The sequence below is a fragment of the Spermophilus citellus genome, assembly GCF_964194105.1.
Source record: "Spermophilus citellus genome assembly, chromosome: 13".
Taxonomy (NCBI): domain Eukaryota; kingdom Metazoa; phylum Chordata; class Mammalia; order Rodentia; family Sciuridae; genus Spermophilus; species Spermophilus citellus.
This window is the reverse complement of record NC_138193.1, coordinates 13,713,113-13,726,864: the sequence shown is the minus strand read 5'-3', so window position 1 is coordinate 13,726,864 and position 13,752 is coordinate 13,713,113. Positions and strand designations below refer to the sequence as shown.

Below are 13,752 nucleotides of genomic sequence, written 5' to 3'. Positions count from 1 at the left end.
GGACTTAAGGCTCAGGGGAAGGGAGGGATGAAATTCTGTTCCTGAAGAGTACACTTTTCTTATTATTCACAAGAAGGAAAGCAGATATGTTCTGAGTTTGACCCTAGGAAAGATATTTAATGATCTGTGAACGCTTCAGAACGAAAGTCTGCCACATGAAGCCAGCTTGGATTGGGAGATAAAAACAGAGCAAATGGTTTTCTTTATGGCCATGGTTAATAGATAGACCCACCCCACTGCCCGCAGGGGAATCAGCCGCATGGCTTGCAAGTGGGCAGGTGGTTCTGACAGTGAGAGTGGCACAGAAACTCAGGTGCAGGACCTGATTCAAACAGTGTTAGAAATGGATCATTATTATCCTAAAAGGCTTCAGAAATTTCACCAAATTAGAATACAGATGACAAATATAAAGAATACTTAATAGGATAAATGTAAAGTTTTGAACCTGGATTAATAAAACCAGATGCCTGGTTACCAAGTGAGGACTGTGGCTTCCAGAAGCCTGTGATAGAGGGGAAAGGTCGGGAGTCAGATCTAGTATATCAGACCACATGCTGTTCTGGCATCTCCTGGAGTGCAGGGGAAGGGGAGGAGTTCAGTCTGTTCTTTTCAGCCATCCAAAGGTCTTACAGTATATTCAGAGAGTAGCCACGGACTCCCCATGGAAGGATTAGCACTTTTCTTTCCTTGATGTGTCTTTATCTGGTTTTGGTATGAGTGTGATACTGGCTTTATAGAATGAATTTGGAAATGTTCTGTCCCTTTCTGTTTCATAGAATAATTTGAGGAGCATTGGCATTAGTTCTTTAAAGGTCTGGTAGAATTGAGCTGAGAATCTGTCTGCTCCTGGACTTTTGTTTGTTGAAAGACTTTATTACTGCTCTTTGTCATCACAAGTTATTGGCGGGTTTAGGTTTTCTATATTCTCTTGATTCAGTTTTAGCAGATCATATTTGTCTAGAAATGTATCCATTTCTTCTAGGTTTTACAATTTATTGGAGTAGAAGTTTTCAAAATAGTCCCTAATGATCCACTGGATTTCTTGACATGTTTAGTGATTTCTCTTTTTTTATCTTTAATTTTGTGAATTTGTGTCCTCTCTCTTTTTTTCTTTTGGTTCATTTGGCTAAGGGCTTATCAATCTTGTTTATCTTTTCAAAGGACCAAATTTTTGTTTCATGGATCCTTTCTAAATTTTTTTTTTTTTTAATTCTCAAGTTAATTGATTTGGCTCTGATTTTAATTGTTTTCTCCTACACATTTTGGAATTGGTTCATTCTTATTTTTCAAGGGCTTTAAGATATATCATTAGGCTGGTTTTAAATTTTCCTCTTAGAACTGCCTTCATAGTATTCCACAGGTTGTTGTTTTATCACTATTCTTATTTAAGAATTTTTAATTTTTTTTTTTTTTTTTGTATTTTCTAAGAGGTGCTTTGTGACCTAAAATATGATCTACTTTGGAGGAGGTTCCATGAACCATGGTCAAAAATATTCATCTGATGTTGGATGAAATACTCTATAGATCTCTGTTCAGTCCATTTGGTTTATAATATCTTTCAGGTCCTAAGAGTCTATACTGAGTCTATGTCTTGATGACCTATCTAATGGTGAGAGAATTGTGTTGAGATCACCCAGTGTTACTGTACTGGGGTCTTACTAAGGCTTTGAGTAGTATCTCTTTTATGTAATTAGCTGCACCCAGTTTGGAGCATAAATATTTGTTACTATTATATCTTCTTGCTGAATTGTCCCTTTACCAATATGAACCTTCTTTGTCTCTTCTGATTAATTTTGGTTTGAAGTCTGCTTTGTCAGATATAGAGTAGCTACTCCTATTTATTTTCAGGCTCCATGCACATGGTATATCAATTTTGTTGTTTACTTTCAGCCTGTCTTTGCCTATAAGGTGTGTCTCTTCCAAACAACATATAATTGAGTCTTGCTTTTTAATCCATTCTGCCAGCTATGTCTTTTAATTGAAGAGTTAAGACCATTTACATTCAATATTATTATAAAGAGATGTTTATTAATTCCTGCCATTTTGATTTGTTTATAATGTTTAATTTGATCCTGTTTCTCATTTGCTTAGAGCTACCCTTCCAGTGAGATTTGTTTAATTGTAAGCTCTGGGGTTTGGTTATTCTGTGGAGTATTTGTATTACCGGTTTAGTAGTATTGAATTCTTCTAGTTTCTGCTTATCTTGGAAGGTTTTTATTTCTCTTTCAATTTTGAGGGATAGTATTGCTGGTTCTAGCAATCTTGTTGACATTTAATTTCTTTCAGAACTTAGACCACATCATTCCAAGACCTTATGGCTTTTAGAGTTTGTTAAAAAATTAGAAGTGATTCTGATTGGCTTACCTCTAAATGTGACCTGATTTTTTTTTCTTGAGACTTTTACAATTTTATCTTTGTTCTCTGTGTTAGTCATTTTAATTATATTATGGCATGGATAGGTTCTTTTTCAGTCATGTCTATTTGGGTTCTGAATGTCTCCTATATCTGGATGTCCACCTCATTCTCAAGGTTTGGAAATTTTTCTGTTATAATAATTTCCAAATTATTATATTAATAATAATATAATGATTTCCCTGAAAAGATTATCCATCCTATTAGCCTGATTCTAACAACCCTCTTCAATTCCAGTGATTCTTAAATTTGGTCTCTTAATGTTGTCTATTCTGAATGTCAGTATGTATTTTCTTTAACACTATCTGAATGTTCAAGACTAGCCACTTTGTCTTCCAGCTCTAAGAGTCTATCCTTAGAATTTTCTACTCTGTTAGAGAGATTTTTAGCTGGACAGTTTATTTGATTTATTATGTCTTTATTTCTAAGATTTCTGTTTAATTCTTTTTTATTATCTCTCTTTGTTGAATTTCTCATTCATATCCTGTACTGATTTCCTTAATTCATTCTATTTTTTTCTGTGTTCTCTTGGAAGTCATTGGTCATTTTTATAACCATTCTTTTGAATTCTTTATCTGATATTTCATCCACTTCAGTATCTTTGGTGTAAGTCGCTGGTGAATTATGAACTTTAGGATGTATCATGTTATCTTGTTTTTTTCATTTTTCTTGTATTCCTGAGTTGGGTTTTTTACATCTGTTGGGGTGGATTTCTCTGCCACTCTTACATGTAGGCCTTTTTAGGGCTCAGTCTTTACTTGCCAAAGTGTCCTCAAGTTATCTAGACTGAGACACCCTTGTAGATGTGGTATCCACAGACTCTGTGTTAATTCTCTTTTTTGGTATAGCAGTGGATGTCTGTAGTGGGACCTGAAGGACCACCCCTAGCCATTTCTATTCGGAGCCTGATCATTAGTTTGAGTTTTTATTTCTTCTATTCTTTGTGTTAACGTATAGCTGATGTTTGTCATGTGCATGGAGCAAGGTGTGCTGTCTTGTCACCGAGTTGAGTTCAGCAGCAGAATCTCCACCCTGTGAACTTGTAGTGCCTTGTAGATTCCCAGCATCTCTCAGAATAGGGTAAAACAAACAATAGTAACAACTGATGCAAACAACAGACAGCATTAAAGTAGATATCTGTTTCTGTTAAAATAAATATCTACTATGACATTTAATGTCAATTACCACAAAAAACAATGGTGTGGTCTATTGCCAAACAAATAAGTAGCCATGAACTATATCTGGCAATAAAGCAAACAACAGGTGCCAATTATGTCATCCACAGCAGTAATCATTACAACAGCATTAATGGTGGGAAAGGAGTTATATAACCAATTAGTGCTAAATTTGGTAAAATACAGTTAATTAAGAGAAAAGAGAACATGATAAGAAGGTCAAAGTGTTTATAATTCAAAAAAGTGAACACAGAAAGAAGAAGAGATGTAGCAGGTGATGGTTTTAAGGAAGGAAGAGAAAGAAAACAAGAGAATTTGACTGTCAGCAGAAGAGAGAAAGAAAACAATGAAAAGAAAACAAAACCAAAATATACGAACCCCAAGCCCTAATCCTCAAAAGGCAAGGAAAAATAACATTAAAAACATGCTAAAGATGAGAAGAAAACAGAAAGAAAGAAATATGTGTGTATGTCCATGAACCAATCAGCACATCAAGAACTCTCTCACACACATTCCCCAAAAAGAGAAAAGATTCTTAATTAAAAAAAAAAAAAGAAGAAGAAGAAGGAATCATCTCCACTGAGGTGGTCAAAATAGTCAACAAGAATGTGTGGTCACTGCTGTGCCCACCCGTGTTTGTTTCTTCTTGGGCTATGACACAGGGGACCAGCAGCGCCTGGGATTGTTAACTCCTTACACCTTTGGTGTTACTCTTGAGCGGCTGGTTGGAGTGGCTAGACTAAAGCTGGCTGAAGCCGTTCTCAGCTCCCTTCTCCCCAGCGGGAGGTAGGGAGCTGTCGTCTGGAGTCTGCACAGGCCCGGTACTCCAGGGGTGCTGCCGCAGAGTTCTATGAGGGGCCCAGTGGGCTTAGATCTAATACGGCCTCGGGACTTTGTTTGGTAGTATTTGCTAATGCATGGCAGTTGCCCAGCTCTGTCAAGGGATCTGAGTCTCAGGAGCCTCACAAAAATTCTACTCTTGAGGAAGGGGAGCCACCCCTCCTCCACACACACCCCCCACACACACACATTCTCATTCTCTCTCTCTCTCTCTCTCTCTCTCTCTCTCTCTCTCTCTCTCTCTCTCTCTCTCTTTCTCGCCTGTGAACGCGCCTGCCCAGGCTTAATCCCTTGGCGTCTTCACATACACCCGTTCCGAGTCCCGACCCTCCTCAGCTGGTCATGTGAGCACCAGACGCACAGAGAAGATGAGTTCAGCTCTCCTTCACTTTTCTGATGTGGATCCCCCTGGGTACAATCCTGGTGTCCATTTCCCTCACGTTCTGCTAGGATGACCCTAGGCCTAGACCCCAGGTGGGCCCTCACCTGAGAGCCTGGCAGTGTTGGCGCTGCTCTCCCTGTTCAGCAGCAGGAACTGCAGCTGGAGGCTCAAGGCTCCCCACCTCAGCTCCCCGTGGCTGTTTGAGAAACACAGAGCACCTTCCATCACCTCCGCATCAGCTCAGTGCAGGCTGCTTTTCTGATTTCAGGTTTTCTCGCAGCACACCTCCCTGCTGTATTTCTCTGTGTTCTCCCCCATCTGGTGAACCACCACCACTGCTGCAACCAGCTCAGCTCCAGTGCTGCCTCTGTTCGGTGTACCTGAATTTCTGAGTCTCTTAGTCACTAGGACTGTCTGGCATTGAATTTTGCTCACCTCACTGAGAAGCAGCATTCCTGCTGCTTGAATCCCCAGCCACCAGAAATCAAAGACAAACTCCTGTGACTTAGCTTGCTGCCTATGTTAGCACATGGTGATGGGATCACGTGTGCATCGCCATGAGTCATGGGACCTCGCTTTCTTGCCAGGTGGATTACTTTGGAGTGGCAGCCACGGTGTACTGCATGCTGCTGGGGACCTACATGAGGGTGAAGAACGAGGGAGGAGTCTGGAAGCCTGAAGGTCTTTTCAGAAGGTAGGTGTCGGCATCGGGCTACAGCGGGAAGAGAATAACTAGGGTAGTAACAGGTTCCATCTGGCAGAAGGGGATCCCTTAGGCAGTGTGGGCACAGCACAAGGCTGGCCCAGGGCAGGGAGTGGTCACAGGGCTTCCCACTTAGCCAGTAGCCCACAGAACCCCTGGGAGCTCCTGGGTGGTGACAAGCATCACACCCAGGCAGGTGTCCCAGAGCCTCAGGGCTGTGCTTGCTTGTTTCCTTGTGTGTGGAGATGCAAATAATACTCATCCTGCCTTCCTCAAATCTTTCCTGTAAGAAGCCAAGGAAATGCGTAGGAAGTATTTGTTACATGCTTGTTCCTTGTCCAGTTACACTTTCTTCTCTTAACTTTTTTGAGGTATATTTAAAACATACAGAAAAGTGAACTCATCTTCTGTGCGCAGCCAAATGGAATCTTATGTGCATATATACCTTCTGGGAATAATTTCAACTGCAATTCCCCTGGCCTTCCCTACCCACTTCCAAAACAGAAAAAGAAAATTGGCAGTAATTTTATAAAATGCCTGTGCCATACATAGTGAAGCTTAGGTTCAGTCCCTGGAGAAAACTTGGTAACTGTTATGTCTTATTCTGCATAATGAGCCATTATATCTGACAAGTACTTTATGCTTCCTCTTGCTCATAATGGAAGGACCAGATGGTCATCCAGAAGGTCTCCACCTCTGGCTGCTTGTGTAAAGGAAAGCCTGAAGCCAGCCCTCTGCATGGCCCTGCTGCCATCTTTCTGTGCTCTGTAGCTCCTATAGTTGACTTTAACCACTAGAGTAGCCGGAGCTCTTCAGTCAGCTCTCTCCTGAGTAGGGCGGCCTGTCCACCTGGTCCTGGCACATGTGCAGTTGGGCTCCTTAGAACTACGTGTCCAGATCACAAGATGCTGACAGTATGGTAGACACAGGAGCCAAGAGCAAATGGATCTTTTTTTTAATGAGGAGAGGTAGCACTATGTTACCCAGACCACCCTCTAACTCATGATCCTCTTGCCTTAGGCTTCCCAGCCCCTGGGGTTCCATGCACTCACAACACCCAGCACAGACAGATTTCCTTTAAAAAATAAAATAGATTTTTTTTCACTGAAGAGTTATTGCTAAGACTGCTTATCTTAAATCCTGTTTTGGGAGCCAGGTGTGTTGAGACAATTAATTGGAACTTTAATTTCTCTAATGTGGGATAGATTGGATGTGTCCACTCCTGATGGCCAAGTGCTCTTAGGTGAGAGTTCTGTTTCACTACCCACCTGCGGCAGTCAGAGCCAGAGCAGGCTGCGTTCCATCCGTGGCCAGTACTTTCTCTCTGCAGGCTTCCTCATCTGGACGTGTGGGATGAGTTTTTTCACACCATGTTGAATATCCCAGACTGCCATCACCTTCCACCTTTGGATTTGCTAAGGCAAAAGCTGAAGAGTCTGTTTCAACAGCACTATTCCAACAAAATCAAGACCCTGCGAAACAGGCTCATTGTGCTGCTCTTGGAATATAAGCGTTTGAGAAAATAAAATTAACTGTGGACACTTTCCCAGAAATCATTTTGTAAATACTATTCTCTTTCTTTGAACCTTGATGTTCTTCCAGATGTATTGTTGATATAAATGTTTGTTAAAAATAAAGTTCACGAAATACATCCATGTGACTTAATTTTTATTAAATTATCCAGCAGAATAGACAAAGTGGCAAGCCCTATGGGGCAGACCTGCCGGCCCTCTTGGCAGACAGACATTCATGTCCTTTATGGTGCATTTTTGTTTGCTATCTATGAATTATGCATTCTAATCCTATTACTTCAAAGTACCATCAATGGAAAAGATCTCAGATCTTGAAAAGAATTCTCGTGAGCTGTATAGACCACTGGACCAACTTAGCCTTTCCTGGCCAGGACCTGGGAGGGCCTGTAACCCCGCTGGGCTTCCTCCACCCTCCCTTTGTGTCCTTAGCACCATGAAAAACAAATCTGAGGCGACACCATCCAGGAGCACAGGGGAATTGCTTCCTCCCACCCTTCTCAGCTCCCATGTCCCCGACTCCGGAGGCAACCATGGCCCATTTTTTGTATGTGTGAATCTCTAAAATTGGTTCTATAAACTGCATTTTTTAAATAGAACTAGCATCATTTTGCTTTTTTTCACTTAATATCCAATCAGGAATGTAACTGAAGAATGGCCTCATACTTTTTAGTGGCTGTGTGATATTTGATTGTGGCATATCTGTAGTATGGATTCCTAGAAGCAAAATTGCTGGGTCAAAGGTGAGTGCACTTAAAATTTTGAATCTGTGTCTGCTGGTAGCCCCCCAGGGTTTTCCCCAGACTGTGAATGTCCTTTTCCCACCTTCCCTGACAGCACAGATGGGGCTCTGGCCTTTGTCAGTTGGCAGGTGAGAGACCATACCTGCTGGCACTCTCCTGGGCATTTCTCTGATGGGTAGACCAAGTGCGTGTACATGTGTTATAGCACATGTGTGCTCTTCTGTGTTCTCTGTCCTCCACCCACTTTACGCTCCGCTTGTTCGTTTATCTGAGTCCTTTGTATATGAGGCACACATATTTGTCCCAATGTGTCATCTCTCTGGACTAGTAAATATTTCTCCTGCTGTGAAGAATTTTTTAAAAAGTTTTGCTTTATACTCAGACTCATAGTCTTAAATGGCTTTTGACTTTGTCTTAAATGTTGTACTCAACTGAAAAACACAAAAATGTTCCTTTTTTTTTAAATTAGTACTAATTTGAGCATTTGGGACTAAACTTTTCTGGTTACTATTTAAGTCATATCATTTTCCCTCTATTTTTTCCAATTGGTAATTTGAATATATGAAGCCTACTGATTTCTATAAACAGGTTTTTCAATTAATTCTTTTGAAGTTTTCAAATAATCATCCTTATGAAAACAATTCTTATTTTATATTGTTCTAATTTTTGTTTGTGGTTTTCCTTGTCATTGATGATACCTTGAGAAAGAGGTCACTGGTGACACACAACATCCTTGTCCCCTGTTCTAAGGCCAGCTTTTCCAGTGCATATCCATTCACTTCATGATACTGGCTTGAGGCAAGATGCCTTTGAGGTGCTGGGTATCTGTCTGTTCTTTTTATAAGCAAATATGAAGTGTATCATTTCTTCACAGTTTTCTTGCCCATTTCCATCTATATTGACCCAGCTATACCTCATTCCCCTGCTGGAACGGGTTGTTATTTATTTAACCAATCTCCAATTTAGAGACACTTAGTTGGTTTCACAGTTTTTTACTACAGAACAGTGAGTGTGAGTGCCACTATATCTGTAGGATACATTGCTAGGTTAGGGACCCCAAAATGCAATTATATTTTGAAAATAAAGATTGTAACCTACATGACCAGTTACACACACACACATACCAAACTTGGAAACTGAAAATGATCAGGGTCAGACCTCAGCAGGGAAACCAGTACCAAACTTCCTCTTGAAGTGTCTAAACAACTGAGCATCCGTAAAGCCAGATTGACAGGATTTTGTTCCTTTTGAAAATGGCTGTTTTCAAAGGAAACCAAGACTGAACAGCTAGAAACTGCACATGTTCATCTGTGGGAGACAGCTGCAGGGGCCTTAGGCCCTGGGTGGCATGGCCAGTGTTATTGCCAGCCCATATTCTATTCTTGGCTCTTTAACTTGGATCACACTCAGAAACATCCCCATGTGACACCAACAGCGTGTCTGCTGTTGCCTGTCTGGTCTGTGATCTAATCCAAGGGCTTCCTTTAAATTAAACTTCTCAGTCTGATTTCCTAGCAACGGCTTGTCCCCAGGGTGGGACAAATCTCAACAGAGCTAGTTATTTTAATCATTTCAGTTAGTAGGTATTGTTCTGCTTTTTGTACATATGCCTGGTACAACAAAAAAACCTTCCTTTAGTTGTAATCAGTGGTCTGGATTTCATGTAGCTAATCAGCACCAGGGAAGAAGCCCTGAGTCCAGAGGGCACCTGAGAGGAAAGTGACAGGTCCATGCAGGGAGGGCACAGAGTTCTGGCTCACTCCACTGCAGGTATCCCTGCGGAACAGAGCTGGCTGGGGTGCGTTCACCTGAGTCTCGGCCCCAGCTCCTCCTGAGTGTGCAAACCTTGGCTGGACCCAGCTCCTGGTCCAGAGTGAGACCTTTCTCGGGCCCAGGCATTTCCTAGTCATTCTTGAGCCCTGCTCCACATTCGAGTTCCAGCTAAGAAACTAGACTCTTTACTCAGGGGATACAGAGACTCCTGCTTGAGCACCTTTCCGGCTTGCTTTAATCTGATCTAAGGCAATGGTCCTAACATTCATTCTCCCCAAAGAAAAGCCCAAGGGTGGCCTGTGATTCTCGAAAGTAGAGCTGCTGGATAGCCAGGCATGGTTACACGACACGGCAAACCTGGAAAGCCTCCGTGCAACCTTCTCTGCGCTGACCCAAGGAGCCCGCGTCCTTGGTCCTCCTCTCCCGTCCTTCAAGTCCGTGCATCTCTCCCATTTGTTTCATTCTGGAATGTTCAGACTAACCCATCTCTGGGTTAGTTAGGCTATGGCAGGCTAAGCTGCTGTAACACAGGGAACCCTGTGGGGACACTCACTTGATGATGAGGATGACCACCACGACATGGAACAGGATGCAGTACAGTTTCACCACCTGATGGGTCACCAGGGCAAAGCCGCCTGCAATGAGCAAGCGGCTAAGGAAGCAGCGCTTGAAAACTGCGGGTGCCCGAGCTCAGGGTGCCCTCCTGCACCCCAAGGTCACTAAGCAGGACACACCGCCCCCAGGGGCAGGCGCCCAGACCACCAGCTCCCCAGAAAGGCGATCCTGCCACTGGTTCACCACCATGAGCTCCTCCAGCAGCATGGAGGAAGCGGCCAGATCACTGGAGCTGTTCTTGCAGTGCCTGTCCCAGCCACTGCCACCCCTTCAAGGGCAGGTCCCCACACACCAGTGCATCAGTGAAACTTGGGTCAAAGGACCGGATTCTGTCACAGAACAATTCCATCCTGATGACAGCAAACGCATAGTAGACCACCTAGGGTGGGAGGCGCCGGACACCAGGGGTCGCCCAAAGTCGCAGAAGCAAGGGGCATGGAGCGCTAGACGCACCCAAGGTCCCACAGGTGGCCTCTCCAGCCCAGAGCCACGCAGCTTAGGGGAGTGAGTGGGAAGGGATCGCTGCTCGGCCGGTCCCCCAGAGAAGCCTGGGTAGTTGGTGGAGAGATTAAGGCACAGCTAGGTGGACCCCCCTGGACCTCCCAGGACATTCACCAAGTCAGAAACTAAGCTGCTGGCAAGGCAGCAGTGGGATAAATACCCACTAAACAGAGGTTAGTCCCCTAGTGAAGGAGAACTGAAGTTGGATCTTTACCTGTTCTTTACGCCAAAATTAAGTGCAAAGGTACCAAAACAAACAAAAACCAACCCATAAAGGTAACAAGGCGGAAAGTGGGGCAGGAAAAGGGCTTCCTAAGCATGCTGTGAAACCTAGAAACTATAAAAAGATCAACAAGTCTGACTATATAATAAATTTAAACTTGTGTATAGCCGCACACCGCCTCCCCCCCAAAAAAAAGACCGTGGGGAGAGGGGAAAGTGACAGATAAGGAAAAGTCATTGTCTTATGCATAGATTACCACAGACCTGTCTCCTTAATAGGCCAAAGAGTCCTACAAATCATATCAAAAGTAAAAGTACCAGCTGGGCCTGCGGGCACACGACTAAAATCCCAGCAGCTCAGGAGGCTGAAGCAGGAGGATTCCAAGTTCAAAGCCAGTCTCAGCAATTTAGCGAGGCCTGAGCAACTTAGCAAGACCCTGTCTCAAAATAAAATATGAAAAGGCTGAGGATGTGGCTCCATTATCAAGCCCCCCTGGGATCCCTGGTACCAAAAACAATAACGCTAATAATAAAAGTGAAGTTAATAGAGAAATAGAACCATGGATGTGTTACTGGAAATATGCATAAATGGCCAAAATCACATGGAAAAGATGCTCAGTCTCATGAGCAACTAAAGCAATGCATGTAAAGACAGCATGGTGCTATTTTCTCATCTATCAGATCTAGGGAGAATGGAAACAGTGAATAAATCCATCTGTGAGCAGAGAAACATACATCACACAAGTCATTTGGAATCCATACTAGAGCATGTTTGTGAAAGCAAGTTGTCACTATCAATCCAAATCATGAACCCATTTACCTTTGCTCACCTCTAGGAGAGCACCCAACACTCACACTCGTGTGGGGACACAAAGATGCATGCCCAAGGATGGCCTTACCACATGGTCTGTGAAGGCGAAAGGCAAGCCCACCCACTGGTCAGTGGTGTTCTAGAGTCTTCTATTTGGGGGACACTTCTCTCTCTCTCTCTCTCTCTCTCTCTCTCTCTCTCTCTCTATCTCTATCTCTCTCTCTCTCTCTTTTTTTTTTTTGGTACTAGGGATTGAACCCAGGGGCACTTAACCACTGAGCCACATCCCTAGCCCTTTATTTATTTATTTATTTTCAAGACAGGGCTCACTAAATTGCTTAGGGCCTTGCTAAATTGCTGAAGCTGGCCTTGAACTTACAATCATCCTGTCTTAGCCTCCCAAACTCCTGGGATTACAGGTGTGCACCACCACATCCCATTGGGGCACTTTCCATCATGGTGGCCTTCCCTGGATGCAGGTACCTCCAAAGCATATGACAAATATGTGCTGTAGAATGAAGTCGGGCAAAGCCACTGTGCATGGATCACCCCACTGGACTGAACAATGACCTGGGGGTGTGCACCACACACCAGCACACGTGGAAGGGTTTAGGAAGAGCGACAAGAGCTTTGACGGCTGCCTCTGGGAAGCGGCATCCCAGAGCCGGGAATGGGGGACCTACAGCTGACTTTCCATTCTCCTAGGCTAATGGACCTGCCGTTAGACAGAAAAAGAAAAGCAAATGCCCTTCTTCTGCAGTGTGCACCCCTTCAGGCTCCCTCAACAGCTCTAAGCAAGAGGCCCCCAGTCCCAAATGGCCTCTTATGACCTTGTTCTCACCAGCACCAAACAAGAGAAGGAGGAGGGGGCTGGGGATGTGGCTCACCTGGCATGCGTGAGGCGCTGGGTTCAATCCTCAGCACCACATAAAATTAAAATAAAAGATGTTGTGTCTGCTGAAAACTAAAATATAAATATTAAAAAATTCTCTCTCTCTCTCTCTCTCTCTCAAAAAAAAAAAAAAAAAAACGAAGAAGAATTAGGGGGCTCCCTCCACAAGCAGAACACAGGGTCTCAGGCCTGGGGCGGGGGCAGAGCCATGAGCTGGAAGGACCCCATGTCCCTGTGAGCCCTCTGCTGGCTAAGAATATCCCCCTGGGCCTAAGAATATCCCCTGGGCCAGGGATGAGGAAGACACTGCCTGGGTCAGCCCGATGGACGGCTGGCATTCCACATGGCAGCCAGGAAGTGTGCCCGGTGCTTCTAGAAACTTGGTATTCCGTAAGGCTGGCCGCTGGAGACCCATACCACTCATTGACTTATTCTCCCTACTGGAGTCTAATACTCCCAGGCCTTGAGTGATTTCACATCGAATAGCAAAGGAGGGCACGAAGGCAAGTCCACCAAATGTGATCATCGTGGGCCAGTGCTGATCAGAGTGGTCACCGTCACCCGGAACCTAGGAGCAAACCGAGTTCCTGGCAGGAGGCAAAGGAGAAGGAGGAGAACAAAACTGATGCCGGGCCAGCCCGTTTTCCGTAAAGCCCCTTCCTAGTCCTGCAGCTGTCCACACGGTGGCCCTGGCCAGTAGCAGAAGCCAGCCTCACAGAATGGGTGTCACGAGCAGCTTCCTGCAGCAATAATAACCTAGAACTCCAGTGAGACTCAGGTGGACGAGGAATAGAGAGCTGCTTGGCCTCATCTGCTTTTCTCCACCAAAGTTGACCCCATTTAAAGCTGTCCTGGAGGAGCAGGCCAGTCCTGGACGGAGGTGGCTGCCAGGCATCCCCGGAAGGGAAGCTGCCCTAAATCAAAAAGTGAGGCTGGGCCAGGTGTGCTGGTGCATGCCTGGAATCCCAGCTACTCAGGAGGCTGAGGCAGGAGGATCACAAGTTTGAGGCCAGCCTGGGCAATTTAGAAAGCCCCTTACTGAAATGTTATTAAAAATCGCATTTTAGGGCTGGGGTTGTGGCTCAGTGGTAGAGTGCTTGCCTAGCACACATGAGGCACTGGGTTCGTTCCCAGCACCAGAGAAAAAATACTAA

General features: G+C 44.2%; 1 protein-coding gene and 1 pseudogene across 3 annotated transcripts in view; one reads left to right on the top strand and one right to left on the bottom strand.

Moving 5' to 3' along the window:
- The window catches only part of BUB1 (BUB1 mitotic checkpoint serine/threonine kinase), a gene marked incomplete at both ends in the record, with an annotated part of 49,445 nt that extends 42,407 nt beyond the window's left edge, over positions 1-7,038 (top strand). For both annotated transcript variants that reach the window (XM_081265380.1, XM_081265379.1), the window contains 2 exons: positions 5,397-5,503; positions 6,843-7,038. In XM_081265380.1, the coding sequence (XP_081121506.1) occupies positions 5,397-5,503; positions 6,843-7,038 (303 nt within the window). The remainder of the gene's footprint in view (positions 1-5,396; positions 5,504-6,842) is intronic.
- A 3,068-nt stretch (positions 7,039-10,106) lies between these two features.
- The window catches only part of LOC308632471, a 224,382-nt pseudogene continuing 220,736 nt past the window's right edge, over positions 10,107-13,752 (bottom strand). Inside the window, exons 13-16 of the transcript in view lie at positions 13,040-13,185; positions 10,552-10,720; positions 10,292-10,440; positions 10,107-10,192 (exon numbers count right to left, since the gene is read on the bottom strand). The product of the transcript in view is annotated as an uncharacterized misc_RNA (transcript). The remainder of the gene's footprint in view (positions 10,193-10,291; positions 10,441-10,551; positions 10,721-13,039; positions 13,186-13,752) is intronic.